Genomic DNA, 13,133 nt, shown 5'->3' with positions numbered 1-13,133 from the left:
GATTTGCCTAATTCAGAAGATCTGTGGTGTAATACACAGTCACCTCTATTGGCTGTCCTTGTTGTTCTTCCAATGTCTGCATGGCATGCAGTGATATGAACTCTTTCAATGAGGGAGATGGATTTTAATTTGTGGGTGACCTTCGAAAGATATGCTATTCCAGCTAGAGCTCCTAGATATGGTCTCACAGCTCCAGCAACTCCTTTTCCACTGCTTTAGTTTTAGTCTGACTGTAAACAATGGCAACACATTCCTTTAATGCTAGCAACAACGAAAGCCTCAGAAAGCTGCCCATTGCTCCCAAGGCTATATTGCTGTCAGATGATAGTCAAGGAAGTCTAAGATTGTAGACTTAACTTGTTCTTAAAGGAACAATGTGTCTCACACTAGCAAAGAGGAACCGTTTGCATGGACAAACTTTTCCTTAAAAAGTGACACAATGGTACAATAGAGATTCCTGCTTACTGCAGGCAGATGTTTTCACATTATATACATTCTATAATGGAATGTATTACTCTTATACAGTTGACCAACACAACACTGTATGCTAGCCGTTTAGGTGTATAAAAACATTTAAGTGACACAAAAGACTGCTGCATGGAAAGGCAGCGGTCAAATCCACAACACCACAGAACTACCTGGCAGCTACTGTTTTTTTGTTTTTTTGTTTGGGTTTAAAATCACACTAAGGGCTTCAAATATGAGATGGAAAATTAACAGTTTCCTCACTATGTGGTTGAGCTGTGCTTTTAAACCACTTCAACAAACTGGTGGAATGAAAAGACCGAAAAAGGCAATCTCTGCCTGGCAGCTCTAAGGTGTTCAGTCTTTGCATTCCACCACTTTGTTGTAGTGGTTTAAATGCACAGCTCAACCGAATTGTGAGGAACCTGTTTCATTTTCATCTCACATTGGAAGCCCTTAGTGGAGTTTGAACCCAGAACCATAAGATTGAACGGTAGCAGGCCCATCCTCAAGACCACAGGGCTGCTTGGATCAACTTACATTTGGAGGTCGTTTCTTTCCACCATTTGGATATTGTGCTACAAAAGTACAGTTCTTATTACAATGTGCGGAAAGTGATTTCAATCCATCTCCCATGGGAAGTCCATGTCAGAGATTTGAACCCAGGATCCCTGCATGGGAAGGCAGCGGTCAAATCCACTACACCACAGAGCTGCCAGTCAGTGATAGCTTTTTTTCTGTCTTTTCATTCCACCAATTTGTTGTGGTGGTTTAAAAACACAGCTCAACCACATTGTGAGGAAACAGTTTCATTTTCATCTCACATTGAAATCTATTAGTTAGATTTGAACACACAACTATCAGACTCGAGGGCAGCAGCCCATTCCATCACAGCACAGGGCTGCTTGGAAGAACTTACTTTGGTGGTCTTTCCATTCCACCATTTAGAAATTGTATTTCAAAAGCACTGTTTATGCTGCAGTGTTAGGAAAGTGATTCCAATCCATCACCCATAGGCAGTCCATGTCAGGGATTTGAACCCAGGATCCTTGCATGGTAAGGCAGTGGTCAGAAAAACCACGTCTGGATGAAAATCAATGCAGCAGTCAACAGCGTGGGTTTGAAATCTGAACTCCAGCTGAAGTTCAATACATAAGTCCTTTGATAAAAAAAAAATATGATATGAAACTTTTACAGGCCATAATATAAGTAATTCTTTATATTCAGGAGGAAAAATGTCACACCTTAATCGCTATAAAATAAACAAGCTGTGCTGGAGACCCCAGACTGAAACTGTCTTTGTATACTGTAAAGGGGGAACAGCAGCAGTTACCGGGTCTGTGTCGAAACGTTTTTTTCTGAATTGTTGTTCTTTTCTGTAACATTGTGTTCTCTGTAATGTTGTTGTGTTTTGTGAAACGTTTAGTTTTGTGAAATGCTGTTGTGTTTAGGTGTTACGTTTTCTGAAATGTTGAGTTTTGCCCTTCAGGGCCACCGTACTAGGCTTTACTATATGGTCAAAAACTCCAATAGTCAATATTCTTAAATGATAGATTACAGGATTTTACCAGTGTAATGGGGAAACTTACATAATAGCCTACTCTCTCCTCCTGTCATATTTATTCTAGCCTCTCTCACTGGAAAGCGTTTTACTGACCAACATTGTGATCGAAAATTGGTGCCTAAAAATATATTTTTTAGTTTATATTGTTAGTCCAATGGCCCAATTAAAAAACGCACTAACATTTTTTTCTATTTGAAATGCATTATTTTTTTTTACAAACATTGAAATAAAGACACACAAATTAGGACAATACAATAAAATAAAAAATAATAATAAATAAAATAAAACAAAACAAAAGACAGAGCAGAACAAAAAGAACAACAACAAAAAAAAGCACAACAAAAAAAAACAGACCAAACAAATTCAGGTAAAAAACATAAATTTGACGAATTATTTACAGCAAAAAAACAGTGAACATAACAACTCGTCTAATGAGAGAAACATATACCGATATACACAAATTCATAATTATATATAGTCACGTGTATATATATGTACACATATTAAAGAAAATTAAAATTATACATATATAAAAGGGGGTACGGGGTGGCTGTATTGCTTTTTAACACTATTAAATACAAAGAGGAAGACAAAAGTTAGAAAAGGGGCTACTACGTACTAATGTTTTCCCTTGCGGGCTGTTAATATATTAATATAAAAGAGACATCTGTCGCACTTTGAGTGGTATATATCTAACCTGTTGAGCAATGAAAAAGAAACCCGAAAAATAAAAAAGAACGCAAAAATGATCCCTAATCGTCACCGGGACAGTAACTCTTCAGAAAGGATGACACTGACGGAAGACGGATAAGCGCCCTAATGCTGGCTCTCAAACTACTCTACTGCGCATGCCCAGTTCCTTGCTAAGGAAGAAAGGAGAAAATGTCTCTAACGAGGTGAGTACCACGACAAGGCCTTATGTGCTTTTAATTCTCAAAAGCTATGAAATGTCGTATTCACATTATGTTACATAGTGTAAAGATCGAATTTAAAGTTTCAAAATGATGTTTAATGTGTTTCTGTTTGCGTGTTCTTGTTTTAAATCGTAGCTTATGGTATCAGCTAATGCTAGCTAGCTGAAGCTTAACATCAGGTATAAGCTAGCTCTCTTAGCAACATGCAGCCATGGTGAAAAACACGCGTTATTCTACTGTTTACAGGTGATTTCCTGAATTCATGCTGCAGTTTTATTTTTAAAAACCTCACGATTCGTCCCTCGTTGATTGTGTTGTTGACCTGAACTTCAATCCACACTGTGCAGTGGAAGTTACACGGTGGCGCTTGTGGCTAGCGCTATCCAGCTAACTAGAGCTCATAGAAGTTGTGTTTCTGAATCATTTCTTTTATTATTGCGTCCAGCTTTTTACCAGCACCGACCCAGCTGTCCCAGGACCAGCTGGAGGCGGAGGAGAAGCTCCGGGCTCAGAAGTCCTACTCCACCGCCCTGGTTTCGTCCCGCAGAGAGCCCCCTCCTTATGGACACAGAAAAGGCTGGGTGCCTCGCTCTCTGGAGGTAAATCCATGAATGGTTAAAGTGGCATACTTAATACAACTAATGTGAACGGTAGTAGGACATACTACTTGCCTCCTGTTGATGATGGCATGTTAGATGCAGAATTACCACTGCCATTGAATCATCCAATCCCCTGGAGCCAGTAATCTCATATTATTGACATCTGTCCAGTCGCCTTGCATCCTTATGTGTTATGCAGTCTGCTGGGGAAGCAGTATAAAACACAAGGATGTGAGGTGATGGGACAAACTAGTGAAAAAAGCTGGCACTGTGGAACCAGGTTGGACTCACTGGAGGCTGTGGTGGAGAGATGCACACAGAATAAGCTAGAGGCCAATCAAAATTACACAGATCATCCACTTAACAACTTCTTTGTGGACCAGAGAAGCAGTGACAGTGGACGGCTCATCTCTCTGCGCTGCAGGACTGAGAGATACAGAAAATCATCCATCCCTGCAGCCATTAGGCTTCATAACTCTCTAGCCAATGGGAGATGAGCTGACAGACACCTGAATTACTTGTTGTATGTGATTTTTATAATTTTATCTGCCAGACACCTGAAATTCCCCCTTGGAAATTAATAAAATATATTCTATTCTATCTTATCTATGTTTCTTGTAGGACTTTGGAGATGGAGGAGCTTTCCCAGAGATCCATGTGGCCCAGTTTCCTCTGGAGATGGGTAGGAAGAAAAAGACATCGAACGCTCTGGCGGTGCAGGTGGATGCAGAAGGAAAGATCAAATATGACGCCATTGCGAGACAAGGACAGAACAAAGATAAGGTAAACAAGCAAACAACTCATCCAGCAAGGATGCACACTCACATTGTAATGTTTGGATGTATTACTATGAAATATTAACTTAAGATGAATGAAGACTGGTCACCTCATGAACAAAAACGGTTGGCAAGATCAAATGCACAATGAGTAGATGTGTGTTGAGATCCAATAAACTTTGATTCTGTTTGTAGAAAATAATGCTTAGGCCTCCCAGAGGTATAAGCTGTTACAACCTACCCAGATATAATTCCACACTTGTTTTAAATACCAAGTTACAATCTTAATCTGTTACAAATGTCTTAATTTTGTAAGGATACCTGTTAACAGCATATGAAAGCACTATTCATGTTCTCAAAGCAGTCATTTGCAAGCCGGTGCAAGTCATTTCCTAATGTGAAAGAAGGCACAGCTTAAAATGTTCTCTGTTGTTGCAGGTGGTCTTTAGTAAGTACACAGACCTTCTACCAAAGGAAGTTTTGAATGAAGACACCCCCGAACTTCAGAAACCAGATGAGGAGTCTGTAAAGGAGGTAAGCCGTGCTTTGGGGAACCAGAGGGCTGTCATCAGCCTAGGATATTTACGGGATAGCTTTGTCTTCACAAATATTATAAGATAAGATAAGTCCTTTACTCGTCCCACAACGGGGAAATTCAAGTATCACAGTAACAGAGTAGACAGTGCAAAAGAAATATATAAAGCAAACAAGAGCCTATAAAGTAACAATTATATAACTGTCTTTGCCAGCAGTGTAAGCAAACATCCAGTGTTGGTTAAAGTGAAATGAAGATGTGATGGGGAATATATGATTCATCAGTAGAACCACTATGTAAACTTAAGGTCGAAGTGTGGAGCGTCACTACTGTTACTACAATAAGACATCCAGTTTGCAATCCAACTTCATTATTTGAAATCATTTACATATTTAAAAGCATTCTGTGGATAGGTTTGGTTATAATGCTTTGTTTTGTGTTCGTAGTTGACAGAGAAGACCAGAGCTGCCCTGGATAAGTGTGTTTCTCAAAAGATTGCTGCGGCTATGCCCGTAAGAGCTGCAGACAAACAAGCCCCAGCACAGTATATCAGGTATGTGTAATAATTTAACAATTTCAATACAATTTTAGACCAGGAAATGTCAAATGACAATGCTATTTTGTTCTGTTACTGAGTTCATGTGAGTCCAAAATGTATGTCATGTTGTGTAGTAATCAGAAGGACTAAGGTACTACTGATGATACGATTTGTCATCTATTTACCTGTATTTGTGGGGTGAGGTCGACCTTTCATGAATCATAACACATGTATTCCTCTTTTTCTCTCCCTCAAGATACACCCCATCTCAGCAGGGAGTGGCATTCAATTCAGGGGCCAAACAGAGGGTGATCCGCATGGTAGAAATGCAAAAAGATCCAATGGAACCGCCACGATTCAAGTAAGTAAACAGTCGTCTCCACATTAACTCCAAGCTGGTTTGATAGATTACGTTTGAATGTGTTAGTTATCCTTAATCACTTCTTGGTGCCGTTTTGGACACAGTTGATGGGCCCTTTACTTCTCTTGTTTCTATCACTTCTTTTAATGACAGCTTTTTCTAAATGGCATCTAAAGAGCATCCTGTCATAATTAGATTTCAGTAACTTCTCCATCTGAATTAAGATTCAGGGAATGGCCCAAGGGAATGAGAATTAAGTGCTCAGAAGCAAAAGGATGTAAAAGAAGCATTTAAAAATTAAAACCCATTTGCAAGGTTATGATTCATTACTACTGCATATAAAGTTCCAGTAGAGTAAGGCTCCCTGAAAAGTCTTCTGTTAATGATTGCACATTTCCCCCTTTTATATGTCTATCCTTAAATATCCAACATTTGATCCAATTACTGAGAATTTTCTTGATACTGAAATAATTTTCCACCAACTGTGACATTAAAGATGACAGTTTTTAGATCATAATTTGTTGTAACTATCCTTGTGACAATTTGTCTTATACAACCAGGTAAAGGTTGACTTTTCATGTTTCAAATACGTGTATGTTCTTTCCTCATTGTCTTAAAACGAGGAAGAAGCTCAACAGATGTGATTGTGTTTTTCAGAATCAACAAGAAGATTCCTCGGGGACCGCCTTCTCCACCTGCTCCAGTTATGCATTCCCCAAGCAGAAAGGTACAGTTGGCTTCAGTGTTTTTCATATTTCAGTACTTTTATGTCAAAGTCAAACAAACAAACATTTAAACAGTTCACAAGACATTATGTTTGACAGTTTCTCTTTTGTTGTAGATGACAGTCAAGGAACAGCAGGAGTGGAAGATTCCTCCATGCATCTCCAACTGGAAAAACGCAAAGGTAATGTGACACCAGAAATGGTCTGAACCCTTCCCTGAATGTTGAACACACATGCTTTTTGTTAGTTTGGATTTGATATATGGCATACATATTGAACACCAGCTTATGTGATGGTCTTTGTAGTTCCCTGGCCCTTCTTCTTTTTTTCCTCTTTAACATTTCTTTATGCTCGATGTCCTTCAGGGTTACACCATTCCTCTGGACAAACGTCTGGCTGCTGATGGCAGAGGCCTGCAAACGGTTCACATCAATGAGAACTTCGCCAAGCTGGCTGAGGCGCTCTACATTGCAGATAGAAAGGTACAAAGCCACCAATCCTGAGTGAAATGTGACACTGAATAGTTTTACTCACATACACTAAACATATGAAAATCTTTCCATAGGCCAGAGAGGCAGTGGAGATGAGAGCCCAAGTGGAAAAGAAGATGGCTCAGAAAGAGAAGGAGAAGAAAGAGGAGAAACTCAGGGAGCTGGCTCAGATGGCTCGAGACCGCAGGGCAGGCATCAAGAGTCACGGGGACAACGGTAAGGCCTGAAGATAACGACCAAGAGGGTTACTTTGTCTGTTTCTTAATTGTGTTTTTCTAAGCGGGTGGCTGACTTGTTGTCAATAATGTTGCCACTTCTAAATCTGTAACATGGGTGGCAGAAGTGATGACAACATTTCTCACTCTGCCGGCTCACAGGACCAGCAAAGTGTGAAATGTTTTTGCTTCCCTGTTGATAATTCACAGTCAGGTTTTGAGGAAGAATTCAGTGTTGCATGTCCAGTTTTTGTGAATGTTTTTCAAACGACCATTCAGATTACCACATGGATACAGAATTCAAAATCTCAATATATTATTCTATTTTGAATCCCAACATCTGTCGGACTTGTTTTTGTGAAGTTGACCGATCACAGTTTCTTTTGACTTAATCTTCTCTCTCCGACTGTGTCTGAACCACCTGCCTCACATTCCTTCCATGCCTATACCATCTGTTTTTTTCATTACCCCTAACATCACCTAACATCCACTTTCCTCACCTCTGTCGTCTCATTCCTCCATCCATCTGTCTCCCTTTTTATCTCCATGTTTCTTTTCACCCCTGCACATCAACTGCAACATGTCCCATCATCTGTCTCCCGCTTCTCTCTCCACATCTGGTTTTGTTTGTTTTTAAAATTTTGTCTTCCCACCCCCTCTCTGACTGTCCATCTCTCTCCGTCTCACGCAGCAGGTGGCGAGGACGGCGAGGCCAGGGAGCGTGACGAGATCCGCCATGACAGAAGGAAAGAGAGACAGCACGACAGGAACATTGCCAGGGCTGCTCCTGATAAGAGGTGCTGGACACGCACTTTAAACACACCACATGTGAACTCACCCAACTTCATTGCCCCATGTATATACTCCAGCACACACACACACACACACACACACACACACACGCACACGCACACGCACACACGCACACACATGCACACTGCTGAATTATTCATGGGACCAGCAGTAATACAGAACAAACCCAGCAGGAACCAGCAGAGTATGCATACAGTAGTCCTTGTCCACAGTGATCCACATACTGCGTATGAGAGATGAGTAATTAGTGTGTGTGTGTGTGTGATCTGTGTGCACACTGTCAGGTTGTCATTTGATAGAGTTGGGGGTCCCTGGAGGAGTGTAGGAATTGAAATTCAGAGGAGAGCTCATTACAATCACAATTCCAGCTGTCAGAAAGCACAAACCTTGTTATCTTAAAATTACCTTTCACTTAACTTTGAGGTGCTGTTTGCTGAAGGACAGTCAAGATGTTAAAGTCACCAAGAACTTAATAAACAAAGTTCTTTTTACTTATACACACACACACACACTTCAATGTGAGCTAAAGCTGTAATGGCAAAGGCCTTGTACCTTCTAGATATGAGATGTTCCTTTATGTTTTACACATAGGAGGAAATAGACTTGAAGGCAAAATGTTGTGAATTGCTGAACACAACAGTAAAAATGCAATTCCCTTATAGCCGTAGAGTGTTTTTGAACTCTGCTGCACTGAAAAGTATTGTGTCTATAAGTGTAATTGTGTTGTGCTTTGAAGCCGTTGTTTTTCTCATGTTGTCTTGTCATCGTTATGAATCTTTTTCAATGTCAGCCGTTGTTCTCTCCCGCAGGTCGAAGCTGCAGAGAGATCAGGACAGGGACATCAGTGAGCTCATCGCTCTGGGCATGCCCAACCCTCGCTCGGCCAGTGAGGCACAATACGACCAGAGACTCTTCAATCAGAGCAAGGTTTGAATAATCTATTTTCTAAACCTGGGTTTTAGATTTGGAAGATTTGTGTTGGCTGGAATGAAAACAATGAAGCGTGAAAGACAGATTACTTAGCTCTGCGACATAAGGAAATATCTACATTTCTAAATGACTTGTGTACTCTACAAACATCTGTTCCAGTCTGATTACACCTCAGGGACTTTTATTTTGGTATAAACAAGAATGAGAAGCAAGTAAAGGAATTGCACATGCAGAAAGTCCCTAGGATTGATGTAGCTGTTATCTTCATATGTATTGATGTATTTTTGTAACAATGAGTCCTCCGCTGTTTGTCTCTTTGCAGGGTATGGATAGTGGTTTCGCTGGTGGTGAAGACGACACATACAATGTGTACGACCAGCCGTTCCGTGGAGGCAGAGATATGGCCTCAAACATCTACAGACCCAGCAAGAACATCGAGAAGGACGCTTACGCAGATGACTTTGACACACTCATGCAAAACAACAGGTACGACACATTCTTTTGTTTTTGTTGAATCCTTTATAGCAAATCAAATGTAAGTATCATCAGAGACCTATTAAAATAATAATAATAATAATAATAAACTGTATTTATATAGCACTTTTCTTAACAAGGTTACAAAGTGCTTCACAACAAAAAAAAAAAAAAGAGAATTATAAAGCATAAAAAACGGTGCAAACAGGGGGAAGAAAAAAGACAGAAGCAAAACAAGACATCTGAATGCAGAGCAAATTCATGAATTGGGGGTGGAGAAATGCCTTCTTATATAAAAATGTTTTTAGTTAGGATTTAAAAGCAGTTAAGGTTGTGGACTGTCTAATCATCAGTGGCAGGGAGTTCCACAAACTTGGAGCTCTGATTGAAAAGGCCCGGTCACCTTCTGTTTTAAGGCGGGATCTTTGCACAACCAGCAGAGATGCATCCACAGACCTGAGGGGCTGCCCAGGCACATAGGGGGTTAAAAGGTCTCTTAAATAGTTTGGGGCCTGTCCATTTTAAAATTGAAAAGTAATCAATAATATCTTAAAATCAACACAATAAAAAAACTGGCAGCCATTGTAAGCTGGTGAGGACAGGAGTGATTTGTTGATATTTTGATGTGCCTGTTAAAATCTGAGCGGCTGCATTTTGGACTAGTTAGAGTCTTTGGAGGGAACTCTGACTGATACCTGTTAAAAAGTGCATTACAATAATCAAGACGAGAAAATGAAAAGCATGGATGACTTTGGATGGATCGGAGGGGGAAAGGAATGATCTTAATTTTGAGATTTGTTTGAGGTGGAAAAAACAGGATTTAACAGTATTTTTTACATGCATGTCAAAGCAAGATCTGTGTCAAATGTCTCAAAAAACAGAGTGGGTTAACACCTTCAAATGAACTGCAGTGAGCAAAAAGTCACTGGAATCACATCTTACTCTGAATGGGCCATATGGGAAAGAAATAAGGGTGGAATCAGGATTTTTTTTTTTCACTTGTTATTTTTGTATTATGTTGTGCTCATGTTTTCTGTCTTATCTTTTGAGGACATTGCAACTCAAGAATACAGAAAAAGTTTGCTTCAGTCTAATTTTATTTCTAGCACTTATTCCTCATTATTTTCTGCATTCATTGGACATCAGCCAGAGTCAACAGGTTTTTCCTCAGGAAGAACAGTCCCGTTAATATATAGGACTCAATACTCCTGGAAAATATTTCACAAGTCATAGTCGATCCATAACTTCATGATTTGCATTGATGGTGTGTAAATATTCATCAACGTGTATATCAGATTTAGAGGCAATGTTAATCATACTGCTAAGGGGAAAACTTAAGTTTTAACCTTCTAATCCTAATTACCCAAAAGTCTCAGGAGCCTGAATAACTCCGAGGTCATTGTGGCGTTATTTTGAATCACGAGGTATGAGTGCACACGACGCCCCAGCAGGAGCTCTTGTCCTTGGGGCAGCAGTGCCACACTCCACTAGTCGAGCATGGCCTGTCCCATATGTTTAGTCACCAGCTTGTCATTGTCCTCTAGGAATGTTGTCTGGCTGCAGGGTAATACACCGCTGTGCAAAACAATGACAGAAAATCTTTGACTTCTGCAGATTTCCTAAGACACAAAAACAGATGTCCTGATAGTTTCCATGTAGACTTCAGTCTCTCCATCTTAAATTCGTCAAAAAAGAATAAAGCCATTACAAGTGATCTCTTTCCTGCTTTGAGGAAACCTGAATGATAAAATTACAGCCCAAAAAAAAGATGAAATGGTTGATGATCTTAAAATAAGTGAGTTTGTGTCACACTTTTTCCTTTTCCCATCAGGTTTGTACCAGACAAAGAGTTCTCAGGTGCCGACCACGGGCAGAGGCGAGAAGGTCCTGTGCAGTTTGAGGAGGATCCCTTCGGTCTGGATAAGTTCTTGAAGGAAGCCAAGCAGCACGGAGGCTCCAAGAGACCTTCTACCAGCAGCCGCTCGAAGGACGACTACCACGACAAGAAACGCAGGAAGGAGTGAGAGCGAGCACAGAGGCCATGTCGGGCAGCTGCTAGCATGTTAGGGGATAGAGAGGCGGTCTGCACCCTCCCAGTGGTTGACAAATATTTGAGAATACTCGACTCAGTCAGGAATCATCTGTCAGATATTTGCTTAGTGTAAGAGCAGGTGAGAGATTGCAAAAGATGCCCACGATTTCTTCCTTTGTTTCACATCAGTTTGCGCCTTGTCATTTTAATACCACTCGGTGTCATGTTAAATGTGACACGAGTGGAAACTTTATAACACAAGTGGAGCTGAACTGATAGCTGTCATATGTGTGAGGTCAGCCTCCACATCTGAGAGAGTCTCGCTGTACATTGCTGCAAAGGCCACAATATGTGTGAACCCCCAATATTTGATGTTGTTTTGACCATTGAAACCCATAGATTTAGTTCTTGTATCTTTTATTCTTTTTTTTTTTTTTTTTTTTTACATGTATACAGAGCCACTCAGCAGGAACTGTTCATAAACCTTCCTCTTATTTGTCCCTCACCTTGTCAGCTGTGTTTTATTTAAGCCCCCGGTGTATTTGTGAGCACAGTTAACGACCATGTGGTGGCAGATAAGTACAGCAGTATAAACTTACCTGTACGATGTAAAGAAGACCCGCTTTATAATTCTTGTACATTACTATGAGTGGAATAAATTTCATATAGTGTGTAATTGGTATTCCATTTGTGTTCATCATTGCCTAAACCATTTACAAATTTAAAAACGATGTTTTTCCCTTTATTTTTTTCAGTAAAGTTTCAAGCTCCTTATTCTAAACTTTTACAACGTAGTAGCAGAGTGGAAAGTCCATTAGTTGTCTATTATTATAGTTTCCCCCGTATTAGATTTCCCTCATTTTAATCACATGCGAGTAATCATCCCATTTACAAAGATGATTAAATGCCCAAAAAGTATCTACAAGCAGCCATCTATTTCAAAGTGTGTGTACTGACATTTTTTCTCCAGAAATGGGCTCTGCAATTTATGTGATGATTAGACCAAAACTGGTTCCATTAATTTCAATTAATTATGACTTATGCAGGCTGACAGTTTTATTTTCCCACCCATCAGAAAATAATCATTGCAGCATTACATAGCCCAGCAGACCCACACATCTCTGCACAGTGCCATCTTTCACTCATGCCTGAATGAGACTCAGACAGTTTTTATATGCACATATTATGTTTTCTTCAAACGGCCCAGTTTATAGTTATGACTTTCTGTATTAGTGCAAAGGTCCAGACTTGTATAGGATGGTTTACTGCTTGCCTTTTACCAGCATTAAAAATAGACAGATAGAGCTGTGAAATAACACTAAGAAACTCAGAGTATAGACCCAAGCTTGATGATTTTTAGATATTTGGGGATCTCTAAAAGGGACACTTCAGATGTGCTGAGGTTGTTGCTTTATTGTTTAAACTTTAAGACACCTTTTTTTGGTTTTAAGTCACATAAGCAAATTGAAATCATAGTAATGAAGAAGTGAATGTTTTTAAACCTGCATTCTCTCCGATGGCCAGCAGAGGTGATTGTAATGTTAGTCAAAGAGAACACTGATGGTATGGAGGTGGATAGAAAATTAGCCTACTTCACAATGTAAACACTTTCTCAACATAGTGTGAGCTCTGCCAGTGACATTTTTATCAAGACAATTATGTCATTTTATAAAGTATTCTCCAATGTGAAGTGAAATCAAC

At 39.9% G+C, this 13,133-nt stretch overlaps 1 protein-coding gene across 1 annotated transcript; it reads left to right on the top strand.

Annotated features, from left to right (window-relative positions):
* The first annotated feature begins 2,796 nt into the window (after nucleotides 1-2,796).
* Nucleotides 2,797-12,114, top strand: snw1 (SNW domain containing 1). The gene is made up of 14 exons (XM_034699573.1): nucleotides 2,797-2,925; nucleotides 3,389-3,542; nucleotides 4,164-4,325; nucleotides 4,757-4,852; nucleotides 5,300-5,406; nucleotides 5,648-5,752; nucleotides 6,410-6,479; nucleotides 6,594-6,659; nucleotides 6,843-6,959; nucleotides 7,043-7,184; nucleotides 7,875-7,980; nucleotides 8,806-8,923; nucleotides 9,249-9,412; nucleotides 11,232-12,114. The coding sequence occupies exons 1-14, from the start codon at nucleotides 2,912-2,914 to the stop codon at nucleotides 11,422-11,424; spliced, it is 1,614 nt and encodes a 537-aa protein (XP_034555464.1). The 5' UTR covers nucleotides 2,797-2,911; the 3' UTR covers nucleotides 11,425-12,114.
* Nucleotides 12,115-13,133: the final 1,019 nt, after the last annotated feature.

Source organism: Notolabrus celidotus, chromosome 13 (assembly GCF_009762535.1).
Source record: "Notolabrus celidotus isolate fNotCel1 chromosome 13, fNotCel1.pri, whole genome shotgun sequence".
Lineage (NCBI taxonomy): Eukaryota > Metazoa > Chordata > Actinopteri > Labriformes > Labridae > Notolabrus > Notolabrus celidotus.
This window is presented reverse-complemented; position numbering and strand designations above follow the sequence as displayed.

Coding starts and splice junctions, on each gene's coding strand:
- snw1 (XM_034699573.1), top strand. Junction 7,185..7,874: donor CAAGAGTCACGGGGACAACG/GTAAGGCCTGAA, acceptor CGTCTCACGCAG/CAGGTGGCGAGGACGGCGAG. Junction 9,413..11,231: donor ACACTCATGCAAAACAACAG/GTACGACACATT, acceptor TTTTCCCATCAG/GTTTGTACCAGACAAAGAGT.